Source organism: Miniopterus schreibersii, assembly GCF_964146895.1.
Source record: "Miniopterus schreibersii genome assembly, chromosome: 3".
In the NCBI taxonomy this organism is placed as follows: domain Eukaryota; kingdom Metazoa; phylum Chordata; class Mammalia; order Chiroptera; family Miniopteridae; genus Miniopterus; species Miniopterus schreibersii.
In genome coordinates this window covers 63,066,015-63,091,598 of record NC_138103.1, presented here as the reverse complement: position 1 = coordinate 63,091,598, position 25,584 = coordinate 63,066,015, and the positions used below count along the sequence as shown (strand labels likewise).

The following is a 25,584-nucleotide window of genomic DNA, read 5'->3' as shown; positions in this document are numbered from 1 at the left end:
GTGTTGACAGGTCTAGGGAGGAAAAAGAAGCCAGACTAGATATCAGAAGGAATTTAATACAGGAAACTGGTTATACATGTATATTAGAAGGCAGGAAGAGCAAAAAGGGCATGCTTAAGTGACTCAGAGATTAGTAACAGCAGGAGTAACCACCTCTAGGGCTGGGAGAACAAAAAGTGAGAGGCAGTATTACTGGAGTACAGTGCAGGAGCACTGTGAGGTACTTGGTTCTCATACCTGGGATTCAGGGGTAGGGGTACCATGTGGCTGGTGCTGTGGCCTCTAGGGGAACACCAACAGGCAAATGCTAGAACCTTCAAGGAGCCTAATAGGGTTAGTGCTCAGATGACTGTAGGAGTGTTCTGGGGTTGATGTAAAGGAGTACTTAAAATCATGGTACATGCAGCTATATCTGGCAGTGCTGCTGCTTCAAGATTCTTGGCAGGAACTCAAAACAGAAAGAATTCCTTCTCTCCACACTTTCTAATCTCCCACCAGTGCCTACCATTGGTGGAACCTGACTAGAGTCAGCTCGCAAGGGAGTCAGAGAGATGCACTTTTCAGACTTCCAGCAGGGCACCGGAGAGCATAGTGGAGAAGGGTAGGCTTGGGTTTGAGAGACAATAGGTAAATAACTGGCTTATCTCCCTTTCCTTAAAAATCTGTTTTTAAATGTATGTTTTACCAGAATAAAAAATTTTTAAATCTTTGGACTCTGTTCTTTTTTACAACCTGTTGTAATTTAGGATCTTGAGTCAAGTCCATGTACATTTTTAAACATAAATTATTAGTCTGTAGCATGCCAGAAAATAACTTTGTCAAAGTCAGATTCATATACCTGTGACAATTATTTTGGACTTTGGTTTATTTCTCACTTAATAGCTATTTTCAACTTATCATTATAACCTAAGTAAGGAGATTTAGCATATACAGGAGTGGGCAAAAGTAGGTTTATAGTTGTTAGTACACGAAACACAGAGTTATTTAATAAAGCTATTGTAATAATCATAACCTGTATGTCTTTTTCCATGTGAACAACTGTATGGTTATGTATTATAGTTCTAAAGCTGAATAAATTTCTTTTTAGAAATAGTTATATATTCTCTTATATTGACATCCTAAATTATTATTATAAAAGTATTGCAAATACAAGAAAGATACCTTATTTAATATGTACACCCATATTGCAAAAATTATATATGATTCTAGTTTTTTCAGTGTTATCTGTATTATGTTTTGGAAGGTAGATAGATTGATCCTTTTAATCTTGATATTCTAAAATCATCTGGCAATAATTTTTATAACCTTTCTTTGTAGATGCTTTATAACAAAACATATTCTACTATCTAGTTATTTCCTCCAAATATAGGAGGGAAATATTAATAAATACTAATAAAATTGAATATCTATATTATAAGAATACAATATATTATGCTTCTCTTGTCAAATAAATTAAAAGAAATGACTTCTGATGCACAAGTTGATCCTGTTTCTTTTTTTAGACTTTTTATGCCTCTTTCTGTTCTTCATGTTTTTCTTTGCTTATCTGCCATGCTCTGGTCTAGTCCATTTTCCTGTGCCTTAGTCCCTAAATTTTAGTCAGTCTCTACTCCACACTCACAAACTTAGTTTTAATAACATAGGCTTTAAACCTGCTCCGTGTCTTTAAAATATAACCTCTCCTGTCCAGTCCTTTTCTGAGTACGTGATTCCCAGGCCCATTTGCCTTTGTATGAATTAGAAAAAGACTTCCACTCTGCGTGCGTAGTGGCACATAAGGCCATTTTGGTAGGCCTTTGCAACCCTGAGAATGCAGGTCTTGACAGCTTTTGAAAACATTTCCTGACCCATTTTTATATTAAATCATTGCAATATTGCCAAGTTAAAATGCTTTACTTTTTAAACTGAATCTAGGATTATGTTCCAAAGAACAGAAGAGAGTATGGTTTGCAGATGGTATATTGCCCAATGGTGAAGTTGCAGATACAACAAAATTATCATCTGGAAATAAAAGATGTTCTGAAGACTTTAGTCCTCTCTTACCAGATCTGCCCTTGGTAAGAAATCTAAAGAATGACTTGTTAATTTAATAAAACTTTATTTCGTAGATAATTCTTTGTGATCAGAGTATTTTTTTTTTTTAATTATACGAGCTCCCTAAAATGAGGAAGTACATGGTGTAATTAATATTTGGTGTTTTAGGTTTTACCTGTTTCATTGTCAAACTTTTTGGTCTCTATACACCTTTATGCTCCTAAAAGTTATTGAGAATTCTAAAGAGCTATAAGTTGTGGGTTACAACTATTGATAATTACTATATTAATATTAAAATAGAAAAAAGTTAAATTCATTAATTAAAAATAAACTCATTAATAGAAATACTATTTTTATGAGAAAAATTTCAAAACAAAAGTTTAGTCAGGGGGTAACATTATTTTATATTTTGGCTTAATGTCTGGCTTAGTAAAAGACAAATTCTCATAACTGTTTGTATATTCAGCCTGTTGTGATGTATCGTTTTGGTTAAATTATATGAAGAAAATCCTAGGACCTCACTGACTCCCTGAAAGGGTCTTGGGGACCCCAGGGATCCCTGGACCATGTTTTGAAAAACACTGGTATAGGGAAATAGAACTTAGATTTAGACTAATATTTGTTTAATGATTTTCAAAGATTTAGTAAAGTATCTGGTGGTGGTATTTATGTTTGCATTTATTCAAAATTGCTAGATGTTAAATAGAAGATACATAATATAGACTCCCAGTCCACTAAGAACTCTTATTATAAAGTAGCAAAATGCTCATAGAAGCAAGTATTAATATATGAAGTAGGAATATTTTAATTCAGCATTTATTGAGCCATTTACTCTGTGCCAGTTACCTGGTTTATGCTGGGTATATACATTGGAGAAGACGTATATGTATCATGCTCTGTTCAAGTTCACATACCATTTAAACGTATGCTGTCTGGCAGTAAGAGTTCAGGAGCTAGATTTTATAAATAGCCATTATTACCAAAAGTGTTTCTGAGCTAGCACCTATCCTAATCAATATTTTAATAACATAAAAGTTCTAAATAGGCTAGTAAGTATTCATTGATTTCATAAATGGTCTCTTTTAATATTGACTCAGATTTGGCCAGTCTAAAAAGAAAGGGGCTTTATTTAAACATAAGGTGTAGTTTATTACTGGTGGTTACTATTGTGTACTATATTTACCACTCTGCTTCCTAACCAATCCCTGCCCTGTCTTTTCCCCTTTTCCTCTCCCTTGCTTACCCAAGGCTTTTCTGGATGTCATGAGGAGATCCTTGGGTTGAACTAAGTTTGTTCATTGTGTGATATGGTATAGGATCCTGAAGTTCTCCTTGCCTCCTTTTTCCAGTCTATAAAAGTAAAGTCATTATTACCTACCTGAGCATACAGTAAAGCTAAACCTTATGCTCCTGAATTTAAAGGAGCAAAATGGTACTGTTTCTTGGGAAATTTGGCTTCTGAAGAATTTCTGAGCCCATTTTGGTTTTATTTATTCTTATTAAAAAAAATATGTTTGGCTATAGAGATGAATATTTCACAGTTGAACAGAGAATATAAACAGATCTTTTTTATTCCATATTTTGCAGATGGTAAACACAGTGGATCACGCCCATTCTACTACAGTGGAAAAACCAAACAATGAGATAGGAGATATTACAAGAAATGAGATAATTCAGAGTCCTATTTCTCAGGTTTCATCTGTGGAAAAACTGCCCATAAGCACAGGAACTGAGGGGTTACCTACTTCTGGTTCTTTTACACTAGATGATGATTTTGCAGAAACTGAGGAACCACCTAGTACTACTGATGCCTTAGTTAACAGCAATTTACCTGTTGCTAATACTTCAGATTATAGGTTACTGTGTGGTATTGATAAGAATGTGGGCAATAAGATTAGTCTTCTACCTAATGATGAGGACAGCTTGCCCCCTCTTCTGGTTGCATCTGAAGAAAAGGGATCAGGTAGGAATAGCAGTTATTTAAATTTTAAAAGCTTTTTTTTTTTTCTTTTTAAAGAATGTACTAATGAATTTTGTCTGTGTTGTATGAAGTGCATTTTTTAAAACTTAGACAATTTGGTTGAAACATAATATGGCTTGGTAACTTTAGTTTATAAAAAATTTTATATAAAAACAAATTCTAAAAAGATTTGAACTTTTAAGTTGAAGATGACTGATTTATCCCATCTGACTCCCTAACTTAGAGTGAGACAAAAGTCAAATACAACAGGGAAACTCATAGACTGTTAGTCTTGAAAATATTTCCATTGAATTAAGAGTTCTAAGGACATACCATTTTTTTCAAAGGAGAATAGTGCCTAAGGAAAAGAGTATTAGATTGGAATTTTAGTTTCTCTTCGGCTACTTAATATGTGCATGACTGGAAGCATGTTATATAATCTCCTTGGGCCTCAGTTTCTTTTTAAAAGAAGAGAACCTAGATCTCTAAGGTCCTTTCCAAGCTGAAGATCCTTTGGCTAGCTCCTACCTCATAGTAGTTACCTAGGATACATCCATTCTTGTCACCCCAGGCATTACTGCATCCTGTGACATGATGTAATTATGCTCTGTGCATGATAATGTAGGAGGATGGAGCTTGGGATCGCTTTATGTCAGTAGGAGCTATTTCATAAACCTGGTTATAGTGGCAAAAATACCTTCAAGCCCTATTCTTTGCAGGCCATGAATATTTTTCTATTGATAGTCAAGATTCCCCCCCCCCCCACTTGTTGCTGACATACAATGTATGTCAACAACTTGGGTCTAGATTACTTTCCCAGCATTGTAAATTTCAGAATTTATAGTTGGAGTGGTTTGCAGACTGGAATCCACTTTACAGAAATGTTTTAGGATATATTCCTAGAAGTGGGATCACTGGGTCAAAAGGCAGCTCCATTTTTAATTTTTTGAGGAACCGCCATACTGTTTTCCATAGTGGCTGCACCAGTTTGCATTCCCACCAGCAGTGTACTAGGGTTCCCCTTTCTCCACACCCTCACCAGCACATGTCATTTGTTGATTTGTTGATGGCAGCCATTCTGACAGGTGTGAAGTGATAACTCACGGTGGTTTTAATTTGCATCTCTGATGATTAGTGACCTTGAACATTTTTTCATATGTCTCTTGGCCACCTGTATGTCCTCTTTGGAGAAGTATCTACTTAGGTCCTTTGCCCATTTTTTAATTGGATTGTTTGTCTTCCTCTTGTTCAGTTGTATGAGTTCTTCGTACACTTTGGAAATTAGAATATATCCTAAGAATCCTGAAACACTAATCAGAAAGAATATATGCACCCCTATGTTCATAGCAGCACAATTTACAATAGCTAAGATCTGGAAACTTCCCAAGTGCCCATCAGTAGATGAGTGGATAAAAAAGCTGTGGGACATTTACACCATGGAATACTGTGCAGCTGTAAAGAAAAAGGATCTTGTACCCTTTGGGACAGTATGGATGGACCTGGAGAATATTATGCTAAGCGAAATAAGACAGGCAGAGAAAGACAAGCATCACATGATCTCACTTATATGTGGAAACTAAAGAACTTGATAAACTGATGAACAAAATAGAATCAGTGATGTGGTAGCATGGAACAGACTGATGAATCTCAGAGGGAAGGTGGGGGTGGGTGGTGAGAGATTAACCAAAGAATTTATACGCATATATGCGTAACCCACGGACACAGAAAATAGTGTGGTGAAGGCCTGAGAGGGGAGTGGGTACAGGGTAGAAGGGGTCAATGAGAAAAAAAGGGAACATCTATAATATTTTGAAGAACAACAACAAAAGTTTGTTTTAAAATTCTAAAAGTGCTAAAATTATATAAGTATGCTGTTTACTCAACATTTTTGTGTATATACAATGTATCAGGATTTATATGTATTAGAGTATTAATATCTTTACATAAATAGAAAAGTATATAATAGTTGTCCAGGGTGTTGATTGATTTTATGGAACATGTTTGCTTTTTAAATTTGCTCAAGCCATTGGTTAATTTATAAATCTGGGTTTTTTTCACTGCAAGCATATTTAACAGGATGCCATATTTCTGATTCTGTGTCATTTTCATGATTTAGTGCCTGTAGTGGAAGAACACCCATCTCATGAGCAGATCATTTTGCTTCTTGAAGACAAAGCTTTTCATCCTGTTACATTTGTCCTAAATGCTAATCTACTCGTGAATGTCAAGTTAGTATTTTGTAAGTAATGATACATCTTTCTTTGCCTCATCATTAAGCAGGATTTCTGAATTAATTACACCTTCAGGTTAGATTTTGACTGGCAATCATGGAAAATAAGCAGCACTGGATATTTTTTTTAGCCAAATATGAATATAAAGATTTTGCAAATTTTATTCAGTGGGAGTTGAAATACAAGCTTACAGATTTTTACTAGTGTCCCTCAGTAAGTATGTTAAGGTCATGGGCTCATAGCTGAGCTGTATATTGATGCTTATGATACATTTAATTGTACTTCATTTATATAGCTTTTAGACAAATTGAAATTTAGTAATTCAGATAAGCAAGAATCCTGATTTAGTAGCAATAAAGACAGTTTAAAATCAATGACTTGTGACCAAACTAAAAGTTAAATAATCTTCAGTAATAAATAACCCTCACTACTCAACAATGCATTTCTCAGCTTTTCATTCTTTGTGAAACTAAATTGATTCTTACTACATTTCAGCATATTAGTGCATCTTTATTTTAGTGTTATTTATTAATTGACTCTACAAGATAGTCTTTTCTTTTTTTTACATTAATCTTATACAATTCAATTTAAAGTTTTTGTGAGGAGAACTCTGGGAAAATAAGGAATTTGAAAATTGTACTTCGTGCAAAGGACAATTATGTTTGTTTTTTTTTTGTTTAATAGAAGTTGACATTTATAGTTGTATGCTTTTATCACTTAAGATTCCTCAGAAAAATATTGGTACTTCTCAACCAATGGATTGCATGGCTTGGGACAGGCAGAAATTATTATTCTATTGTTATGTTTGCCAAATGAAGATACTATTCCTAAGGACATCTTCAGACTATTTATCTCCATATATAAGGATGCTCTAAAAGGTATAGCTTTTTATTTTGAACCGTTCAGACTAGGGGATGGATAAATTAATTAAAGGCATTTATGCTTTTGGTTATGCTAAATGTACTAAAGATTTGTTTTGTGAAGAGATTATTGATTTCTTAGATCTAATCATTTTCAGTCTCCTTAAATCTAGCAATGATTTTATGTGACTAGTGTCTTTATACAGATTTAAAAAATTTTTTTAAGTGAAAATATATTTGTCTTTTTGATTTTTTATGTGTCTCTATATTTTTCTTACTGTTTCTATAAGATTGGAGGGACATTATGATTTTTCACTTGACCATGCAGTAAGGAGAAAATTTTTTAAATAGCTTATGGTTAGAAACATTTTCAGATTTTTGTTCACAGTTCTCTATCTCCAAGGATAATTGAGCTTTGTGCAAACAAGCATTTAATAGATGCTTCTTCAAGAGTGGAAAAAAAAATAAATTCTACATTGCCTTTATTTGAGGAAGTTTATATTGGGACATTCAAACTCAGAATGCCTCTTTAAAACAACTTAAAATCTTTTTTAAATGATTTTATTTCCAGGAAAATACATAGAAAACTTGGACAATATTACCTTTACTGAGAGTTTTCTCAATAGCAAGGACCATGGAGGATTCCTGTTTATTACACCTACTTTTCAGAAACTTGATGATCTCCCCTTACCAAGTAATCCTTTTCTTTGTGGAATTCTTATCCAGAAGCTAGAGATTCCCTGGGCAAAGGTGTTCCCTATGCGTTTAATGCTGAGATTGGGTGCAGAATATAAAGGTAAGTTTTAGAATAATAAGTTAAATTTCATATGTTCAAATAGATTGAATGTAAAATAAGAATTTCAGGGATATCATTAAAATCGATTTTTTTTTAGAAATCTTTATTGATTTCAGAGAGAGGAAAGGAGAGGGAGAGAGAGATAGGAACATCAATGATGAGAGAGTCATTGATCGGCTGCCTCCTGCACGCCCCCGACTGGGGATTGAGCCCGCAACCCGGGTATGTGCTCTGACCGGGAATCGAACTGTGATCTCCTGGATCCTAGGTCGACGCTCAACCGCTGAGCCACACTCGGCTGGACTAAAATCAATTTTTTAATGGATTAATAGGACCACTTTTGTTTCGCTGTACTTTTAAAATTCCAAAACAACCCTCCTCTACTACCAAATTAGTCTACAAAACCTTGGTATGTCCTGAAGTTTCTATATGTTCATAAATATTATATTAACTTACTTTAAAAATATAGTTTTTAAATTTCAGAACGAAACATACAAAACCTTGAAAGTTTTCTTAAAAGCATGTACTGTAGAGAGTTCATTTTATGTTGCCTACTTGTTAAGAAGGTAAAGTATTGCCCTCCTCAATTTGTGTACATCATAGAGCCAAACTTAAAGGATTTTTGGATTATCAGTGCTAATGCTTTCAGTTACTGACTATGATCAAGTGTTGACTATTTTTAGAGAAAGGAATACTTAAAAATAGTGGTTGACATCTTAAGTATGAGGTTCCTTTTTATTTTTATATTGACATTTGGCTTATCTAAAACTGATGTAGGCTGTATCATTTATGTATAATACATGTATATGTGTATATTTGAGTGAGTTTGTGTGTACCATTATATATCTACCTTTGACACAACTGGAGATTCTAAAACTGTTATGAAATAATGGTCCAGGTATTTCCAGTGTTAAACTTTTTTGAATTCCCACCCTTTCTTTACCCTTTTTTTCTTTAAAAAATAAAATAAAATACTTGTTTTAGAGAGAGAGGAAGGGAGAGGGAGAGAGAGAGAAACAAACAAACATCGATGTGACAAACACCCATCGGTTGCCTCCTATTTGCTCCCTGACCTGATATCAGAGCTGTAACCTGGGTATGTGTCTGACACGAATCAAACCAAGACCCTCTGGTGCACTGGACACGCTCCAGCCAACTGAGCCACCAGCCAGGGCTCTCTAGCCTTCTTTTCAAGAAGTAATTTATTTCTTGCATGTGAAGTACATCACATCTAATGAAACTTTATAATTTCATTCTAATATAATTTAATAGGTATTTTTTTGGAGGAAAATTAAATGTAGGGAAGTTATAAAGTGTCTATTACTATTTCAAAATGGACAAATTCAGTGAAAAAGATACTCATTAAATCCCTCTATTTGGCAAATATTATTAAACTGTGATGTTTTTTGGGGGGGCAGCCCTTATCATTTAGGATTTAAATATGTGATGCTATTAAATTGTGTAAAAAGTAACAAAATTTAACTTTTATCTCAGGTTTTGTGCTGTGATCCAAAGAGCTTAAAAATTTTAATTCTGAGCCAAGTGTTACATCCATTCAACCTAGTAGTTTGTCTCTGAAATCAAATATTTAAATGCTATTTTTATGGAAGGTTAGATCAGTATACTAGGTAATCTTAAGTAATTGTGGAACATGCAGTCTGTAAATTTGGCCTGTATTACTTCTAGATACTAAGTCTGTTTTTCACACACTGAAAGGAAAATCATGGAGCAACATTAGGGACTTCTCAAAAGATACGCAGGGTTTGGAGCTGCAAAACTATGGTAGCTGTTTAGTGGTGGTGAGGGCAAATCAGCAGTTATACATAGAAGTTAACTAGTTTCAGCTCTTTTTTTCTGAGTTTTTTATGTTCTACTGGATTATAGATAGACTGGCATTTTGGTGTTATTGGTGCCCTTGCCTCTTTAGAAGTGAACTTGGAAGTGGGGTGTGTGTGTGTGCGCGCGCTTGTTTATATTATTATAGGGATAATGTGCTTATGGAAAAGTTAATGACAGAAGTTAGAGTCCCATGATTAAAAACTGAAAGTAACTGTCTGAAATTAGGAATTTTCAAATTGGGATTGTCTGTGCTTTTATGTTGAAATCATTTGGTTGGAATATCATTAAATGTTGGATTAGATGATTTATGAGGTCCCTTTGTAACTGACAGGATGTTATTCTAAGCCATAACCTTTTGAAAATAGTGTTTGAAATAAAATTCCCTCTATTAAATTACAGGGATGCTCCCTGATTCATAAGAGATGAAGTAAAAAGTTAGCATTTACCTTAAGCGTATCATTTATCATTTTAATGTCTTTTACCATTAATTATGTCTTATGTTTTTCTAGTCTACATCCTCTGTCCTCCAAATAACTTAGTTATCCTTTTAAACACTACAAAAATGTTTGTAATAGCAGAGATGTGTATTACCTTGACTTAAGTTTTTAAAATAGATAATGCCAGGTGTGTTGTCTTAGAATTTTAAGGATGTACTGTATATTTATTTGTATAACAGGTGTTAGAGAGGTTTGTGTGCTCATTACCTAAGCTGAAGGTTAAAAAAATATCTGCTTTTTATCATCCTAGAAATAGTCTCACCTTCCATTTTTCACCTTCCTTTTCTTCCAGAGGTCCTGCTGCATTGCCATCAAGTTATCTTTTTCTTTTTGGTATGCAGTATTTATAGTGCCCTAAAGAGAGAGAAAAGTCATTAGGTGACAGGCTCCATGTCCCTTCTCCTTCTGCATTGATTTCTCTGACTCTGTGTGCTCCTTTTATCATGCTGACCCAAGAATTATAAAAGTTTACTACATAAATCCACAAATTAGCACAATTGAACATTAATTGTATGTACATGCCCTTAAAATCTTTAATTCTTCATATTTCTCTTTAAGTTCAGAACTTTATAGGGGGCTCTAGCCAATTATAATTTTCCAATCATAATTTTATGGAAACATAGCAAAAAGATTAAATGCCTTGGAATCAGGCAAGCCTAGTTTCAAATCTGTTTTACCAGTTATTAACTTAGTCATCATAGGCAAGTTTATTAACCTCTGTGTCTCTGTTTTCCCATTTGTAGTAAGACATACTTGCCTCATCGGGTTGTTATAGGGTTTAAATAAGATAATGTACGCAAAGTTCCCAGTTCAGTGTAGCACCTAGTAGATACGCAGTATGGGTTAATGTCAGCTCTCATTTTCCCCAAAGAAATGAATGGGGGGTATTTATTCATACTGTATGAAAATAAGAATTAAAGGTAATAAATCCAAGATTCTTTTGTTGTTGTTCTTTTGAAAGTAACCAGTTTTTCTTTCTTATATATAGTATACCCTGCTCCTCTAACAAGTATCAGAGATCGAAAACCTCTTTTTGGAGAGATAGGACACACTATTATGAACTTACTTGTTGTGAGTAATTGAACTATTTTATTAAGTGTTCTTGCATTATTACTTTAAAAATGTACTTAGTAAATTTTACACATTTATGTTTTCCTGTTTTAATTTGGCATATTTGGTATAGTGAAAGTTTACTCATAAATAAATTCTAGTTCATTTAACATAAATGGGATGTTTTGAATGAATTGCTTTTTAGAACACATTTCTCCTAATTTATATGTACTTGATTCTAATTGCCTTTCAATTCATCCTGCTGGGGTGCTTACATATTTAGGTAATGTGGGAGCTACACAGATGTTGAAACTTCCGAAGATTTAGTAAAAAATGTTAGTAAAGCCAGTAAGTTTGGTGACTGTGAGCAATGTCTGGCCTAAGTTTTCTCATTTGCTTTAGGAAGGATTAGAATAGACAGTGTCTCAGGTTCCCTCCCACCTCTGATTTCTATACTTTTGTGTTTTCTTGTTACCAGAGAAAAGTATTTCAGTGGACATACTTTTATTTATAATTTTCAGTTTGAAGATCTGTATGGAAAATCTTTAACTAGAAAGAGGAGATCACCCCACATACTGTAGAATTCTTCCTGAGAATGGTATTCTTTATTACTCTTGTGGAGTAGCTGGAAGGATTAGTTGCTTTTAAGTTGGTACTGTATTTTAGATGGCATTTTCACAGTTATGTATCACAAGTCTTAAAATGATGAATACTCTTAAAGGATTTAACGAGTGGGTAAATGTGCATGGATAGTAGTGTAATGTTTATGGAAATGTCATTTTTTTATGTAGGACCTTCGAAATTACCAGTACACCTTGCATAATATAGATCAACTATTGATTCATATGGAAATGGGAAAAAGCTGCATAAAAATACCTCGGAAAAAATACAGTGATGTAAGTATAATTGCTTTATTAAAGATTTGAAGATAATTATTGAACATTAGATTTCCTTAGAAGTGTGTCAGATTAAATTTGTTTTGAATCATATTATCTAATACATAATGGCAAAATATATTAATTTTGAAATTTTCGATTTGCTTCCTAATAAGGCACTTGTTTAATTCTATTCTTTCATCTTTTTTTCTTACTGTTTTATGTACTGAGGTGATTTTATCTTCATACATTTGTTTCTATCACATTATTGGGGAGTTTTCCAGACCAAAGCGTGATAATTATGAAGCTGGTCAGAAATGTGACACTTTGAATTAGTGTAACTGATAAAGGCATACAATGGTAGAAGTATTTCTAAATGAGTGTGTGTTTTTCCCCAGGTAATGAAAGTAATAAATTCTTCTAATGAGCATGTCATTAGCATTGGAGCTAGTTTTAGTACAGAAGCAGATTCTCATCTAGTCTGTATACAGAATGATGGAGTTTATCAAACACAGGCCAACAGTGCCACTGGCCACCCTAGAAAAGGTGAGTGTTGGTTCCTAGTGTTGATGCATTATACCACCTCAATAGAATTCTTTTCAAAGGGGAAATATATCTAGGGTGTCCCAAAAAAATGTATATACACTTTTAACAGCTAATAGCTGTTAAATGAAAATGAAATGTATCTTAATAAACACTGCCTTTATTATTATTCGAAGTGTGTGTGTACTTTTGTTTTGCGACACCCTGTATATTTTACTTATTTGCTGAATTGATGGTGATAAAACATGCTTTAAAATTTTATCTTCACAAACATGTTTTAAAATTGCTTCTAATTTGTCTTTTTCTCTTGTGCTACATTGGGTTTAAAGACTTGAAACATGGAATAGATACCTTCAGGCTTAGTATGACCTATATGGTGGGAGTCTTTTTAAAAATTTTCTCAGTTATTTGTTTCTGGAATGAGATTTTTTTCACCTTTGTTTGCTCTTTGTTCCAACCCTCTTAATTAGGGGAGCACAGGGTAGATAAGAATGGAAAATAAGTTATAAAACTGTAAGTGGCTAGGGGTATAAAACTGATAAAGGTGGTAGAATACATAGCATGTCTGAGCGACATTACTCTCAGTTCTCGCTGAATGGCCTCAGTGACTGCTATGATTACCAAACCCTTGCAGTAGAGGGCCTTAAAAATGTAAAGTTAAGTGGAAATATGTATTCCATAAAATGAATGCATTATTATAAAATAACCTATTTAAAATAGTCTGGCATCTGTTGGCTAATAAAATTTTTTCTTCTGATTATAAAAGTAATATATACTCATTTGTAATAAGTTTGGAAAATATGTTTTAAAAAGAAAAATGCCAATATATGGCCATTGTTGACATTTTTACTGTATTTCCTTTTTATATTAATATGTAAAATAGATGATTTTATACTGGATATTTACACTTTGTGCTTTTTTCACTTACCATGTCACTCATATTGTTGATATTAAAATTTAACAACTATTTAATATTTGTTGAATAGGTATATATTTATGTGGTATAAGTTCAAAAGGTATAAATATTTATTGTACAAAGTCTCTTTTCCTCCCTTCATCCTCAGGCTACCCTCTTCCCCTCCCTTAGGCAACCACCCCAGGGTTCTCAGTTTCTTGTATATCCTTTCTGAGACACTTTTGTTTGTATGTATATTTAAGCAAACACACACATACCTCTTTCTTCTACTTTTTTTTAAACAAGTCATAATATTTGTTTTGTACTGCACTTTGCTTTCTCTTTTGTTAACACATTTTGGATATTATTCTGTGTTAGTATATAAAGAATTTTCACATTCCATATAACTTTCCACTTTATATGTGTACATCATTTAATTGTCCCTTATTGATGGAGATAACTTTTACCAGTCCTTGGGTATTTATAAAAATATACTGTGAATAACCTTGTATACACATGCCATTAATTTCTGAAAATGGAATTGGTGCATCAAAGGATACATGTATTTGTAATTTTAATAGATAATTATCAAGTTTTCCACCCAGAGATTGTTCTGATTTATACTCTTATCAGTAGTGGATGTTCAGTTTCTCACACCCTCTGTGACACAAACATTTTAAATAATACACTTGTTGATCAATTATTAGATACAAACATTAAATTACTTTTATGCAGTTTATCTTAATTAGCTTTCTAATAATGTAAGTGGTAACTGTGCCATGCTCCACATTATACATTTAACAAATATCATATAAAATAGAGCAGGTTAAAACATAATTGTTGTATTTCTTGAATCAGTGACAGGTGCAAGTTTTGTGGTATTCAATGGAGCTCTAAAAACATCTTCAGGATTTCTTGCTAAGTCCAGCATAGTTGAAGGTAGGAGTTTCATCTTTAAGATTGTTTTAATGTAAAGATGTTTTCCATTTCTTTTTGAAACTGTATTTTATATTTATATAAAAGAATATATATAAGTTACAAGGTATAGTACCACAAATTTCTGTGAAATCATTGTGCAGCTGAAGAACTAGTACATGACCAATATTTGGGTCTATTTATACCTTCTTCCTTCTCTCTCCAAAGATTAACTACTAGACTGAATACTGTTTATCATTCTCTTAATTTTTTTACACTGTATTAACATATGCCTAAACAATATATTGTTTATTTATGCTTATTTGGGAGATTTATAAAAATGATTTCATTCTTCACATAGTCTTATGGAATTTACTATTTTCATGCAACATTATGTCTCTAAAATTTATGCATGTTGTTACCAGCAACTATAGTTTACTCATTTTCAGTGCTAATAAATATTTTATCTTGTGAATGTATATCTTTTATCTTTTAATCATGAACATCTGGGTTGGTTCTTTTTTTTTGCTATTATGAACAATGGTGCTAGTAGCATTTTTGGTGTGAGTCGACATTGGGCACATGTCGAAGAGTTTCTCTAGAGTATTATCTCCAGGAGTGGAATTTCTTGGCCAATAGATTGGAAAATGTTCAACTTTACAAGATATTGCTAAATCATTTTCATTATATAAGATTTCCCATTGATCTACATATTCTCCAAATGTATTCTCTGGCATACTACTTAATTTGTGTCAATCTGGTAGGTATCTCTGAATATGGTCATAATTAGCATACCCCTAATAAGTAGAGCATCTTATATTTGCTGGACACATACGTTGTCTCTTCTGTGAAATGCCTGTTCACATCTTTTGCCCATTTTTTTATTGTGTTGTAACTTTTTCTAACCGATTTATAGTTGTTTTTTTATATATTGTAGATTTCCTCCATCATTTTATAGTGTCTTTTAAATTGGTCTTCATTTTAATACAACATAATTTATTAATCTTTTATGGTTAATGTTTTTTATTTAAGAAATCTTTCCATCCTGTGGTTAAAAAGATGTTCTGTTTTGTCCCTAAAGATTTATTTATTTATTTACTTACTTACTTATTTACTTATTTATTATTTTTTAAAAATATATGTTTATTGCCCGGCCGGGCGTGGCTCAGCGGTTGAGCGTCGACCTGGGATCCAGGTGATCGGGGTTCGATTCCCGGTCAGGGCACATGCCCAGGTTGCGGGCTCGATCAATGACTCTCTCATCATTGATGTTTCTATCTCTCTCTCTCCCTCTCGTTCCCTCTCTCTGAAAGCAATAAAGATATAAAATAAAATTAAAAAAAAAAAAAATATATATATATATATGTTTATTGGCTTCAGAGAGAGGAAAGGAGAGGGAGAGAGAGAGATAGGAACATCAATGATGAGAGAGTCATTGATCGGCTGCTTCCTGCATGCCCCTGGGGATAGATCCCGCAACCCGGGCACTTGCTGTGACTGGGCGAATCAAACCCTGATCACCTAGATCCTAGATCGACGCTCAACTGCTGAGCCACGCCTGGCCGGGCTGTCCCTAAAGATTTAAAGTCCTGCCTTTAATATACATGTAAGGTAGGGATCCATTCACATTTTTCTGCATTTGAATAGAAATTGACCCAGCATCAGTGATTTAGTTCTCCCAATAGGAGAGGTTTTTTACTTGCACCACTTCTGATATCAAATGTTTGGGTTTTTTTCCCCTCACATCAGTTAATTTTCTAGTTCTCTGACACCAACTGGGTGACCAACAATTCGATTCAATTCTGAAATTACCCAGAGTTAGCACACACCCCATAGGTTAAGGGCTCAGTCCCACAAGACTGCCCCCAACTTCAGATGCCACTTAGAAGTCTGGGGCCTCTCATACTTTTGACAAACTGACTATAAATCAGAGGATCCTATCACCACCTCCTCAGGTTAAAAAATTTGTTAGAATAGCTCACAGAACTCAGAAAATACTTTATTTATGTATACTGGTTTATTATAAAGCATTTGTAAAGGATGTAACTTAGGAACAACCAAATGGAAGATAAGCATAGGACAGAGTATGGGGAAAGGGTCATGGAGATTACATGCCCTCTCCAGGTATACCAATCTTCACATCATCCTTCTAGCACCTTGATGTATTTGCCAGCTTGGAAGCTCCCCAAACCCTAATATTTATGGGTTTTCGTGGAAGTTCCATTACATTGGCATGCTTGATTAAATCATCAGCCATTGCTAATTGAACTCAACCTCCAGTGCTTTTCCTTAGTTCTAGTCCAAGGATGCAAAGTGACCTTCACACAGAGTCTTCTGGTGCCCCTTCTTTAGTGTCTTGATCCCAGATTCCAGGACCCCCCAGACTGTTATTTCTGGCTTCTTAGGCCAGTAGGGCCATTGCAGGCTTAATGGATCACCATGTAGAAATTGTCTGAAGAAGAGAGCCTGGACAATTGTGGGCTCACTTGTTGAGTTTTCCTCTAGGTATCATGGTATTGCACTTCCTACTGTCTACTGTCTGAAACAGTTGCCTCATATATTTTTGTTTAGTTTTATGGCTGGTTGGTATGAAAGAGCTAGTTTGGTATCATAGCCAGAAGTGGAAATATTTTTAACAATTTATTAAATTTTTTTTTACCATTAAAAAACAAATCTTTAACTTTGTGTAATAGTTTTATTTCCTAATAGAAAACAACCATTAAAATGATGTAACAGATGATTTAAAATATATCTTGCATAGAACAAAATACATTTGTATTTTCATACAAATTTTATAGCTTAGACATAAAAATTGATATTTAGTAAAATAAACGTGAAACATAACTCTCATTTTTAGATGGTTTAATGGTACAAATAACTCCAGAGACCATGGATGGCTTACGGCTAGCTCTACGAGAACAAAAAGACTTTAAGATTACATGTGGGAAAGTTGATGCTGTAGACCTGAGAGAATATGTGGATATTTGCTGGGTAGATTCTGAAGAAAAAGGAAACAAAGGGTAGGAACTTTCTGTTATTAAAATGTAATTGATTTGATGGAAAGGGGAAGGATAAAAACATCTTGTTAATAAAAAAATATTTTATGAATATAGAATTATACCATGAATTTCAGTGCTTATACTTCAGTTAATGAATTCAGTCTGTTTTTTCAAACATGCACCTAACTAGCATCATGTGTGTGTGCTTGGCCAGGATGCTGTAAATTATTGAAGGGTGGTCAGTTGGGAGGGGGCTGAAGACAAAATGTCCATTGTGTAGCTGTGTGGACAGGGCTGAGAAAGGCAAGACATTTTTTCTGTGGTATGATACCTATTTTTGTCAAGTAAGTAAAGGATTCCCTTTAGTTGTTTATTCTGTTTTATATTGACTCGCTGTAAATACAAACAGCTGAATTTAATATATACTTTAGAGGCCTTACAGAATATTACTGCCATTCCTTCCTCTTTTCAGTTACCCGTTTTCTTTCTGTTTTTTTTTTTGTTGAGAATGGCTAAGGGGTCTGGAGCAAAGAATGAAGAAGAGGGCTAATGCTGAAGGATTCTAAAATAGAATTTTTAAAATTCATGAGACAACTTTTTTTTTTTTTATCTTCACCCAAGGATATTTCTTCCATTGCTTTTCAGAGTGGAGGGAGAGGGAGAGAGAGAGAAACATCGACGGGAGAAAGTCACATCGATTGGTTGCCGCCTGCACACACCCTGACCAGGGCCAGGGATCGAGCCTGCAACTGAGGCATGTGCCCTTGGCTGGAACTGAACCTGGGACCCTTCAGTCTATGGGCTGATGCTCTAACCACTGAGAAAACTGGCTAGGGCATGAGACAGCTTTTCTGTTAGGGGACTATTTAAGGTATTTTAAATCTCAGGTCTGAATTGGTCATATGAAAAAGTAGATATAATTTGCTACACAATCAAGAAATCTTGGTAAATGAATATAAACTAGTTTTAATTATTTTGTATGTAATTAAACTTCGTATGTATGAATTTATAACTTTCATAATTTTTCTCATTCTATGTCAAATCTAATAACTTATTTCATAGGAAGTGCCTTAGTAGTAATAATTCTGTTGTATTATGTTTTATTCTGTAGTGTTATTAGTTCTGTGGATGGAATAACATTACAAGGATTTCCAAGTGAAAAAATAAAACTGGAAGCAGATTTTGAAACTGATGAGAAGATTGTAAAGTGTACTGAGGTAACTGAGAAAGGAGTTTCCCTTCCCTTTACATGCTGTGTTTGGATATGGTTTTTGTTTTTTTGGCAGATTTTGCAGCACTCAACCTCTGAATGTTTAAGTACAGCTTATTACACTTTTTACATTACACTGCGAGACATATTTCTTACCAGACTTCCTTTTATAACACCAAATTTGGATTTCCATAGTAGTATTTATTTCAGGCTATTGTATGATGCCACTGCCTGCTAGCTTACAGTTAAGTTTTGGCAGCATTGCCGTATTTGTTTATACAGAAATGTTTTTTCACTATATTATTTTCATTTTTCTCTTATTTTACAAAAATTAAAGTATTTTATTGATATCAATTTATAATCACTTATGCAAGTTATTTTTAAATGTTTCTTTTCTTTTTCAGTTTCTTTTTATTTTTATTTTAAGAAAGGTATATGAAATTATAGACCCCTAAACCCTTAATCTACATCCATACTTGCCCTCATGCTACCTCTCAGGTCCAGGCAATCATTGTTACTTATTGCGTATGTATTCTTTGTGATTTTTATGCATGCACAAGATAGAAACTATAGAGGATGTAGAAATTACAGAACATTTTTTTGTTCAATCTTAACTTTATTAGGATGTCCTTATAGAATGGTGATAGTATAGGGTAGATTCATTAATGCCCTTCTTTAAACTGAGTTAACAAGGCTCTTGTTGCTACAGGTTAACTTTAGGCAAAAATAGCTAAGTCATTTCCAAATTCCATAACCTTTGGTTTTAAGTAACTTATAGTATAGATCATGGTGTATGTAAGTAATGCTCATATATATTGCTCTTAAGCTAGTGAGTTTCATGGCACTAGCATTGGAATTTTATTAATAAAGTTGAATTAAAATTAGCAATTTTTGCATTTTTAAATCATGACTTCTTTCCTAATTAAATACATTTCAGGTGTTCTACTTTCTAAAGGACCAGGATTTATCTATTTCAGCAAGCCGTTACCAGTTTGCAAAAGAAATAGCCATGGCTTGTAGTGCTGCACTGTGCCCTCACCTGAAAACTCTGAAGAGCAATGGGATGAATAAAATTGGCCTCAGGGTTTCCATTGACACTGATATGGTGAGGCATGTTTCTGTGATGTATTTTTGAAATGAATATCATATATTAATCAAAAGGTTTTCTGTTAACCTTTTATTTTGGGGTGAATGAAGACAACAGAAATTTATTGAACATCAAGGTGTGCACACACTTTATGTACATTATCTCCTTTACTCTCCACAGTGGATCAGCAAACTTTTTTGGTAAAAGGCTAGACAGTAAATATTTTAGGCATTGTGGGCTGAATGATTTCTTTCACAACTACTCAACTCTTCCATTATAGTGCAGAAGCAGCCATAAACAGTATGTGAACTGACAAGTTCTCTGTGTTCCAGTGAAACTTTGTTTACAAAAAACTGTGGGCCAGATTGGCCCTCAGGCCATAGTTTGCTGACACCCCTGTTCCACAACAATTCTTCTTGACAAGTAGGTTTTTAAATTTATTATTCTGAATAGATTCTGTATTCACATGATTTAAATATACTCTAAAAGTGTATATATAACAGAATCACCTCATTGAACATTTCCAGTGATCTATGTAATTGGCCTCTTAACTCCTGGCTACAGTGTAAATGATGCCCAGTAGAGTTGTGTAAGGTAATAAATAGACTTGGAGAGACCTTCCTATCCTTAACTCCAAACCCTTTAGTCCACCTCTGTACTCCCTCTCATTCTTCTTTCCTAGTGAGGCAATCAAATGTTACCCATTTCTATGTATTATTATTTGTGCTTTTATGCATGCACAAGCAAATAAGTGTGTCCTTTTCATTCCCCTCCTTTACACTTTTTTTTAGCTTGCTTTTTTAACTCAATATATCTTAGAGATATTTCACATTACTATATATTCTTTTTAAGGTGCATAGTAGTAGTTTATTATATAAATGTACTCTAATTTATTTAACTAGTTCTTATGCCAGATTGGGACGTACTGATTGACATTTAGGTTATCCACAGTATTTTGCCTTTGCATAAGTGTATCAGAAACATTCTTAGAATTGTCTGGTCTAAGTATGTACTCAATAGGTATTACCATACTGTCTCAAATAGAGGTTATGCCAATTTATATTTCTGCCATGATTTGTGAGCGCGTTCTTTCCCTCAACATCCTTATCAAAGCAGTGTGTAATCAGACTTTTGAACTTTACCAATTTGATAGGTAAAAAATAGTACTCCAGTATTTTAATGCACATTTCTAACTATTTCCAACATCAAATATAATAAATTTCAAAGCACTTTCTTCTTTAGAATGGTTTATTTAAACATGAATGAGTTCAAATGCTGAAGGTTTGCTTTTCTTCAGCCAGTATATGTTATACTCATAGTTCTTATTGAAAAGAACTTATATTTTTATCTCACTGTTAAAAGTTCCTTTTTCAAGGAAACATCTGATAATTGTTATTTGAGTAAGCACTAATATTTCTTTAGTCAAGTTAAAATGTAATTTTCATCAGCAACATTAAATTCAGATATTAAATATTATGCAACAAATTAAAAATATTTTAAAGTAGATTACTCTTTTTAATACCATGGCGTTTTTATTTAAGTCATGTTGGTAATCGTTTAAAACCTTAGCCCTCCCGTGTGTTTACATGTTCTTTGAGAGGAAACTTAAAGCATGAATTAGTGGAATTGTTTTTATTTTAATGATATCTGTGGGAGGACCAATTACAATTTATGTAGTAGGTGGATGAAAGAAATATAGGAGACTCCTGGCGGGTGTGTCTCAGTGGTTAGAGCATCAGCCTGCGCATCCAAGAATTGTGGGTTCGATTCCTGGTCAAGGCACATATCTGGGTTTCAGGTTCGCTCTTCATCCCCGGTTGGGGCTCGTGCAGGAGGCAACCCATAGATGTGTCTCTCTCACATCAATGTCTCTCTCTTTGGCTCTCTCTCATTCCCCTGCCTCCACTCTCTCTGAAAAGCAATGGAAAAAATATCCTTAGGTGAGGATTAAAAAAAAAGAAAAAAATATATTTTATGAATAAAATGTCAGTTATTTTCTTAACATGCTTAAATTGGATGATATTTTTAGTTTAATTATTTTATATTCATCTGCTGAGCTAAACAAGATTGCTCACTTTTTAGGGTTGTCTTATCACAATTTTTTTTTTTCCCAGGTTGAATTCCAGGCAGGATCTGAAGGCCGGCTTCTTCCTCAGCATTATCTAAATGATCTTGATAGTGCTCTAATCCCTGTGATCCATGGTGGGACCTCCAGCTCTACTAGTTTACCATTAGAAATAGAATTAGTATTTTTCATTATAGAAAATCTTTTTCAGTGAAAAGATGATTCACAGTATTATATATTGCAAACTGATTTGTTAAAACTAACTACAGTACTAAACCTGAAATGCCACAAACACTAAAAGAAAATATGTTTGATGTTTGAAACACATAAAAGCTTTGCTTTATAGGCAGGAATGACCTTTTTTAAATCATTAGCACAATTTAAATCTCTAAAAATATAAGGATTACTTCTGTCTTTAAGAAATTTGTAGCATTTACTGTGTTATTTAAATGCTATGCCAAAGTATCTGCACTTAAAGGTAATACCTCTTTATGCCAAGATTGATTTCAGTGAAGGCTCTTTTCAGATGTAACCTTATAAAGGGAAATATCTGTTTTCTGTATATGCCAGTTAGATTACTGGTTTTTAAAGTCTGTTAAAAATGTATTTCAGTGGCATAGACCAGTTTCCATATTAGACTTAATGTGATATTCCTTGAATAAGACATAACTTATTTGTATAATTGGAGTGGAGACCTACCTCCATGACTAAACTCTGATTGATTGAATTAAAATAAGAATTTTGCCTTTTTTCTTCTCAAATTATTACGTTTTTTTCTTGATTAAATGGGTATTCTTAAAATAATTGTGGATGTTTCAGGATTTTGTGCTTCTATATTTAAGTATATTGTTTTTATAGTGAGAACATGTGATTTTGGTATGTGTTTTATAAATCTTTAATAATTTATAAATAGGCAATATTTTTGTATTGCAGTGTATTATTTTTCACCCTTTCTTTCCAAAGTATACCACTGTATTTGCCACTTATATAAAGAGTGATTGACGACAGGCCAGATGACCCTTGAGGTAGTCATTATGTAGCAATAAATGAAGCCTGAAACAGGTTTTATTTTTACTTCTCCTTTAGGCCTTAGAAATTGCTTGGCAAGTCTACATATTTTCATTCACACCAGTGTATTAATTATAAATCTTAATGAACTAATTACTTTTTGCATTAGTTCCAATGTATTAATTATAAATTTCAATGAACTAATTACTTTTGCATATTTAAAATTCTTTATATGGTAGTTATTTTTTATAACAGAATATTAGCATAAGTTAAATTCTATGTATTTAAAACTGTTACAGAGCTTTCCTCTTCAAACAGCAAAATAAGAGAAGTATGTTGCGTTAAAAAAATGAGTATATTTTAGTTAGTCCTGTCATTTAAGTTATATAAAATATAATCATTTTGATGCTTTTTTATTCTTATGTGGAATATATATGTTTTTGTATCAGAAACACTTGTATATCTCAAGAAAAAGAAATTACACTAAATAGCCCTGTTTTAAGAAAAATATTTAGGAAGTATTTCAACTTGAAGACCAAGTCAGGGTTATAACTCAGGAACTGAGACTAAGAATTTTAATCAGATTGGTCAGATGGTTCCTACTAAATCACATCTGCAGTACTAGCCAAAGACTACTAGTATGAAGGAGAATATCAGTTGTCTGGAAGTAGCTACTTCATAAACAGTGTAAAATGTTGCAGACATTAAATAAAAGATAATATGTAATAATTTGTGAAACATTTAAATATATAAGGTAAAAGCAATTACATATCAAACTCTATGTTTTCTTTATATAGTGTGTGTTTATTTTGTGGTATAAATAACTGTACAACCTGTGAATACTGTGCACTTAAAATAACCAGATGGTGGAGGGCTTTTCCCATGATGGGACAGCTTTCGACTTCTTTTAAAAAAATCTCTACATTTCATAACAATTGGAATTATGTGCCTTTGGAGGCACCTTTTAAAGTATTCTTTGTAATGTATGTTTCTGAATGCATTTGTTGCTTATTTGGTCATGTTCTTCACATTGGTACTTAATTTGAAGTTTTACTTTTTTTAAAGGTGAAAAAATAGAAATGGTTCTTTGTACTCACTCTGCAATGATCTGTTTTCGGTCTTATGCTTTTTAATACTACTCTCTTTTTCTGAATTTTGAAATATGAAGTAAAATCTAGCTCATTGTTTTATGCAGTCATCTAACAAACTTTGTGTCTATATTCTTGCTATGTGCAGAGCACTTTATTAGCCTTTACTGGTTAAAAGATGAATGAAAGAGTTCTGTCCCTCTTGGAGCTGAATGTGTGAAGCAGATCATTAACAAAGTAAAAGTAATTGCTATAATAGAAATATGGATCTAGACTAGGTGGTTGGAAAACAACCCTGGAAGATAACTATACCAATAATGAGAAGGCAACCTGAGAACCTGTTAGATGGTGGGCACTAAACTTGTCTAGGCAAGAGCTGAAAATCTATAATATGTAAAAAGACCGAATTTTCCCTTTTAAGGCAATTTACTTTAGAGACTTCTATGTTGTGTATCTTGCTTTATAATTTAATTATCATAAAAGTAGTAGCCTGACATGGTGTCTCAGTTGCCTAAATTTGTAACAGCTTGGATTCAGATGCTGTTTTATAAGCAAGTAACAGAGCTTTTCTTTTTTTAATAGCAAGCATAACTTTGAGAACTTGACTCATTTTAAAAGAAAATATCTTGAAATAAACCAGAAACCTCCAAATCATCCTAGGTTTTAATTTCTCTTTGTGATTAAAAAATGTTCCATATATATAATATATATACAATTCAAATATCAGAAAAAATATTGAAAAATTATCAGTGTTAAGTTTTACCTCTCACCTGTATGCATATACCTTCTTCTTCCCACTCTCCATACCCAACAAGTAATCATTTTTATTAGTTTCTTGTGTATCTTCCCATGGTTTAGGTGCAGTAGCAGCAAATACATATGTATTTTTTTCCCCTCCATTTTTTTTTAATTCTCACTCGAGGATATGTTTTTATTGATTTGAGAGAGAGACATCAATGTGAGACAGAAACACCAATCGGTTGCCTTCTGTACCACCCTGATCAGGGATCGAAACCACAACCTAAGTATGTGCCCTGACTGGGAATAGAACCTGCAATCATTTTGGTGTATGGGACGATGCTCCAACCAACTGAGCCCTGCCGGAGCTCCCTTCATTGTTTTTATACAAATGTATAGCATGCTATTTATACTGAAGAACACGATTTCAATTACACCTCAATTATTTTGAATTAAGTGGTTTATATTTAGAATCTTACAGATTTCATTGCTTCTCACTTTTACTCAATGATTGATAAAAAGCATCTTATTGCAGAAAGGCAAGAAAATCCACTATTGAAATCATGACCGTATGATTCAGTAGGAGAACTATTTTCTGTTAAAATTTTTATTACTAAAACACTTGCAAGATTGTTATTTGAGCTGTATTTAAAATCTTTTTTTCTACCAGACACTAAGCCTAAATTTATCTTTTACCACTTAATTGACACATTTTTTTTTTACGCCAGATTATTAGTAATTTTAAATCTTTACATTCTGTGTTTTGGATTTAGCTTAGAATGATACACAATTTAATACTTAACACCTTTTGGGAAATATTTTCTGCACTTGCACTGATAAAACCATATTTTCATGCTTTTTACAAATGAAGAAACAAGTCTAATTCAAGTGCTT

The 25,584-nt window shown here is 33.3% G+C and overlaps 1 protein-coding gene across 3 annotated transcripts in view; it reads left to right on the top strand.

Moving 5' to 3' along the window:
• Nucleotides 1–24,910, top strand: part of ZFYVE16 (zinc finger FYVE-type containing 16) — a 46,845-nt gene extending 21,935 nt beyond the window's left edge. For all 3 annotated transcript variants that reach the window (XM_081132841.1, XM_081132839.1, XM_081132840.1), the window contains 13 exons: nt 1,915–2,057; nt 3,622–3,997; nt 6,111–6,233; nt 6,948–7,103; nt 7,657–7,881; nt 11,206–11,288; nt 12,059–12,163; nt 12,541–12,688; nt 14,439–14,519; nt 17,353–17,515; nt 18,606–18,711; nt 19,642–19,809; nt 21,906–24,910. In XM_081132841.1, the coding sequence (XP_080988967.1) occupies nt 1,915–2,057; nt 3,622–3,997; nt 6,111–6,233; nt 6,948–7,103; nt 7,657–7,881; nt 11,206–11,288; nt 12,059–12,163; nt 12,541–12,688; nt 14,439–14,519; nt 17,353–17,515; nt 18,606–18,711; nt 19,642–19,809; nt 21,906–22,070 (2,042 nt within the window). In that variant the 3' untranslated portion in view covers nt 22,071–24,910. The remainder of the gene's footprint in view (nt 1–1,914; nt 2,058–3,621; nt 3,998–6,110; nt 6,234–6,947; nt 7,104–7,656; nt 7,882–11,205; nt 11,289–12,058; nt 12,164–12,540; nt 12,689–14,438; nt 14,520–17,352; nt 17,516–18,605; nt 18,712–19,641; nt 19,810–21,905) is intronic.
• Nucleotides 24,911–25,584: the final 674 nt, after the last annotated feature.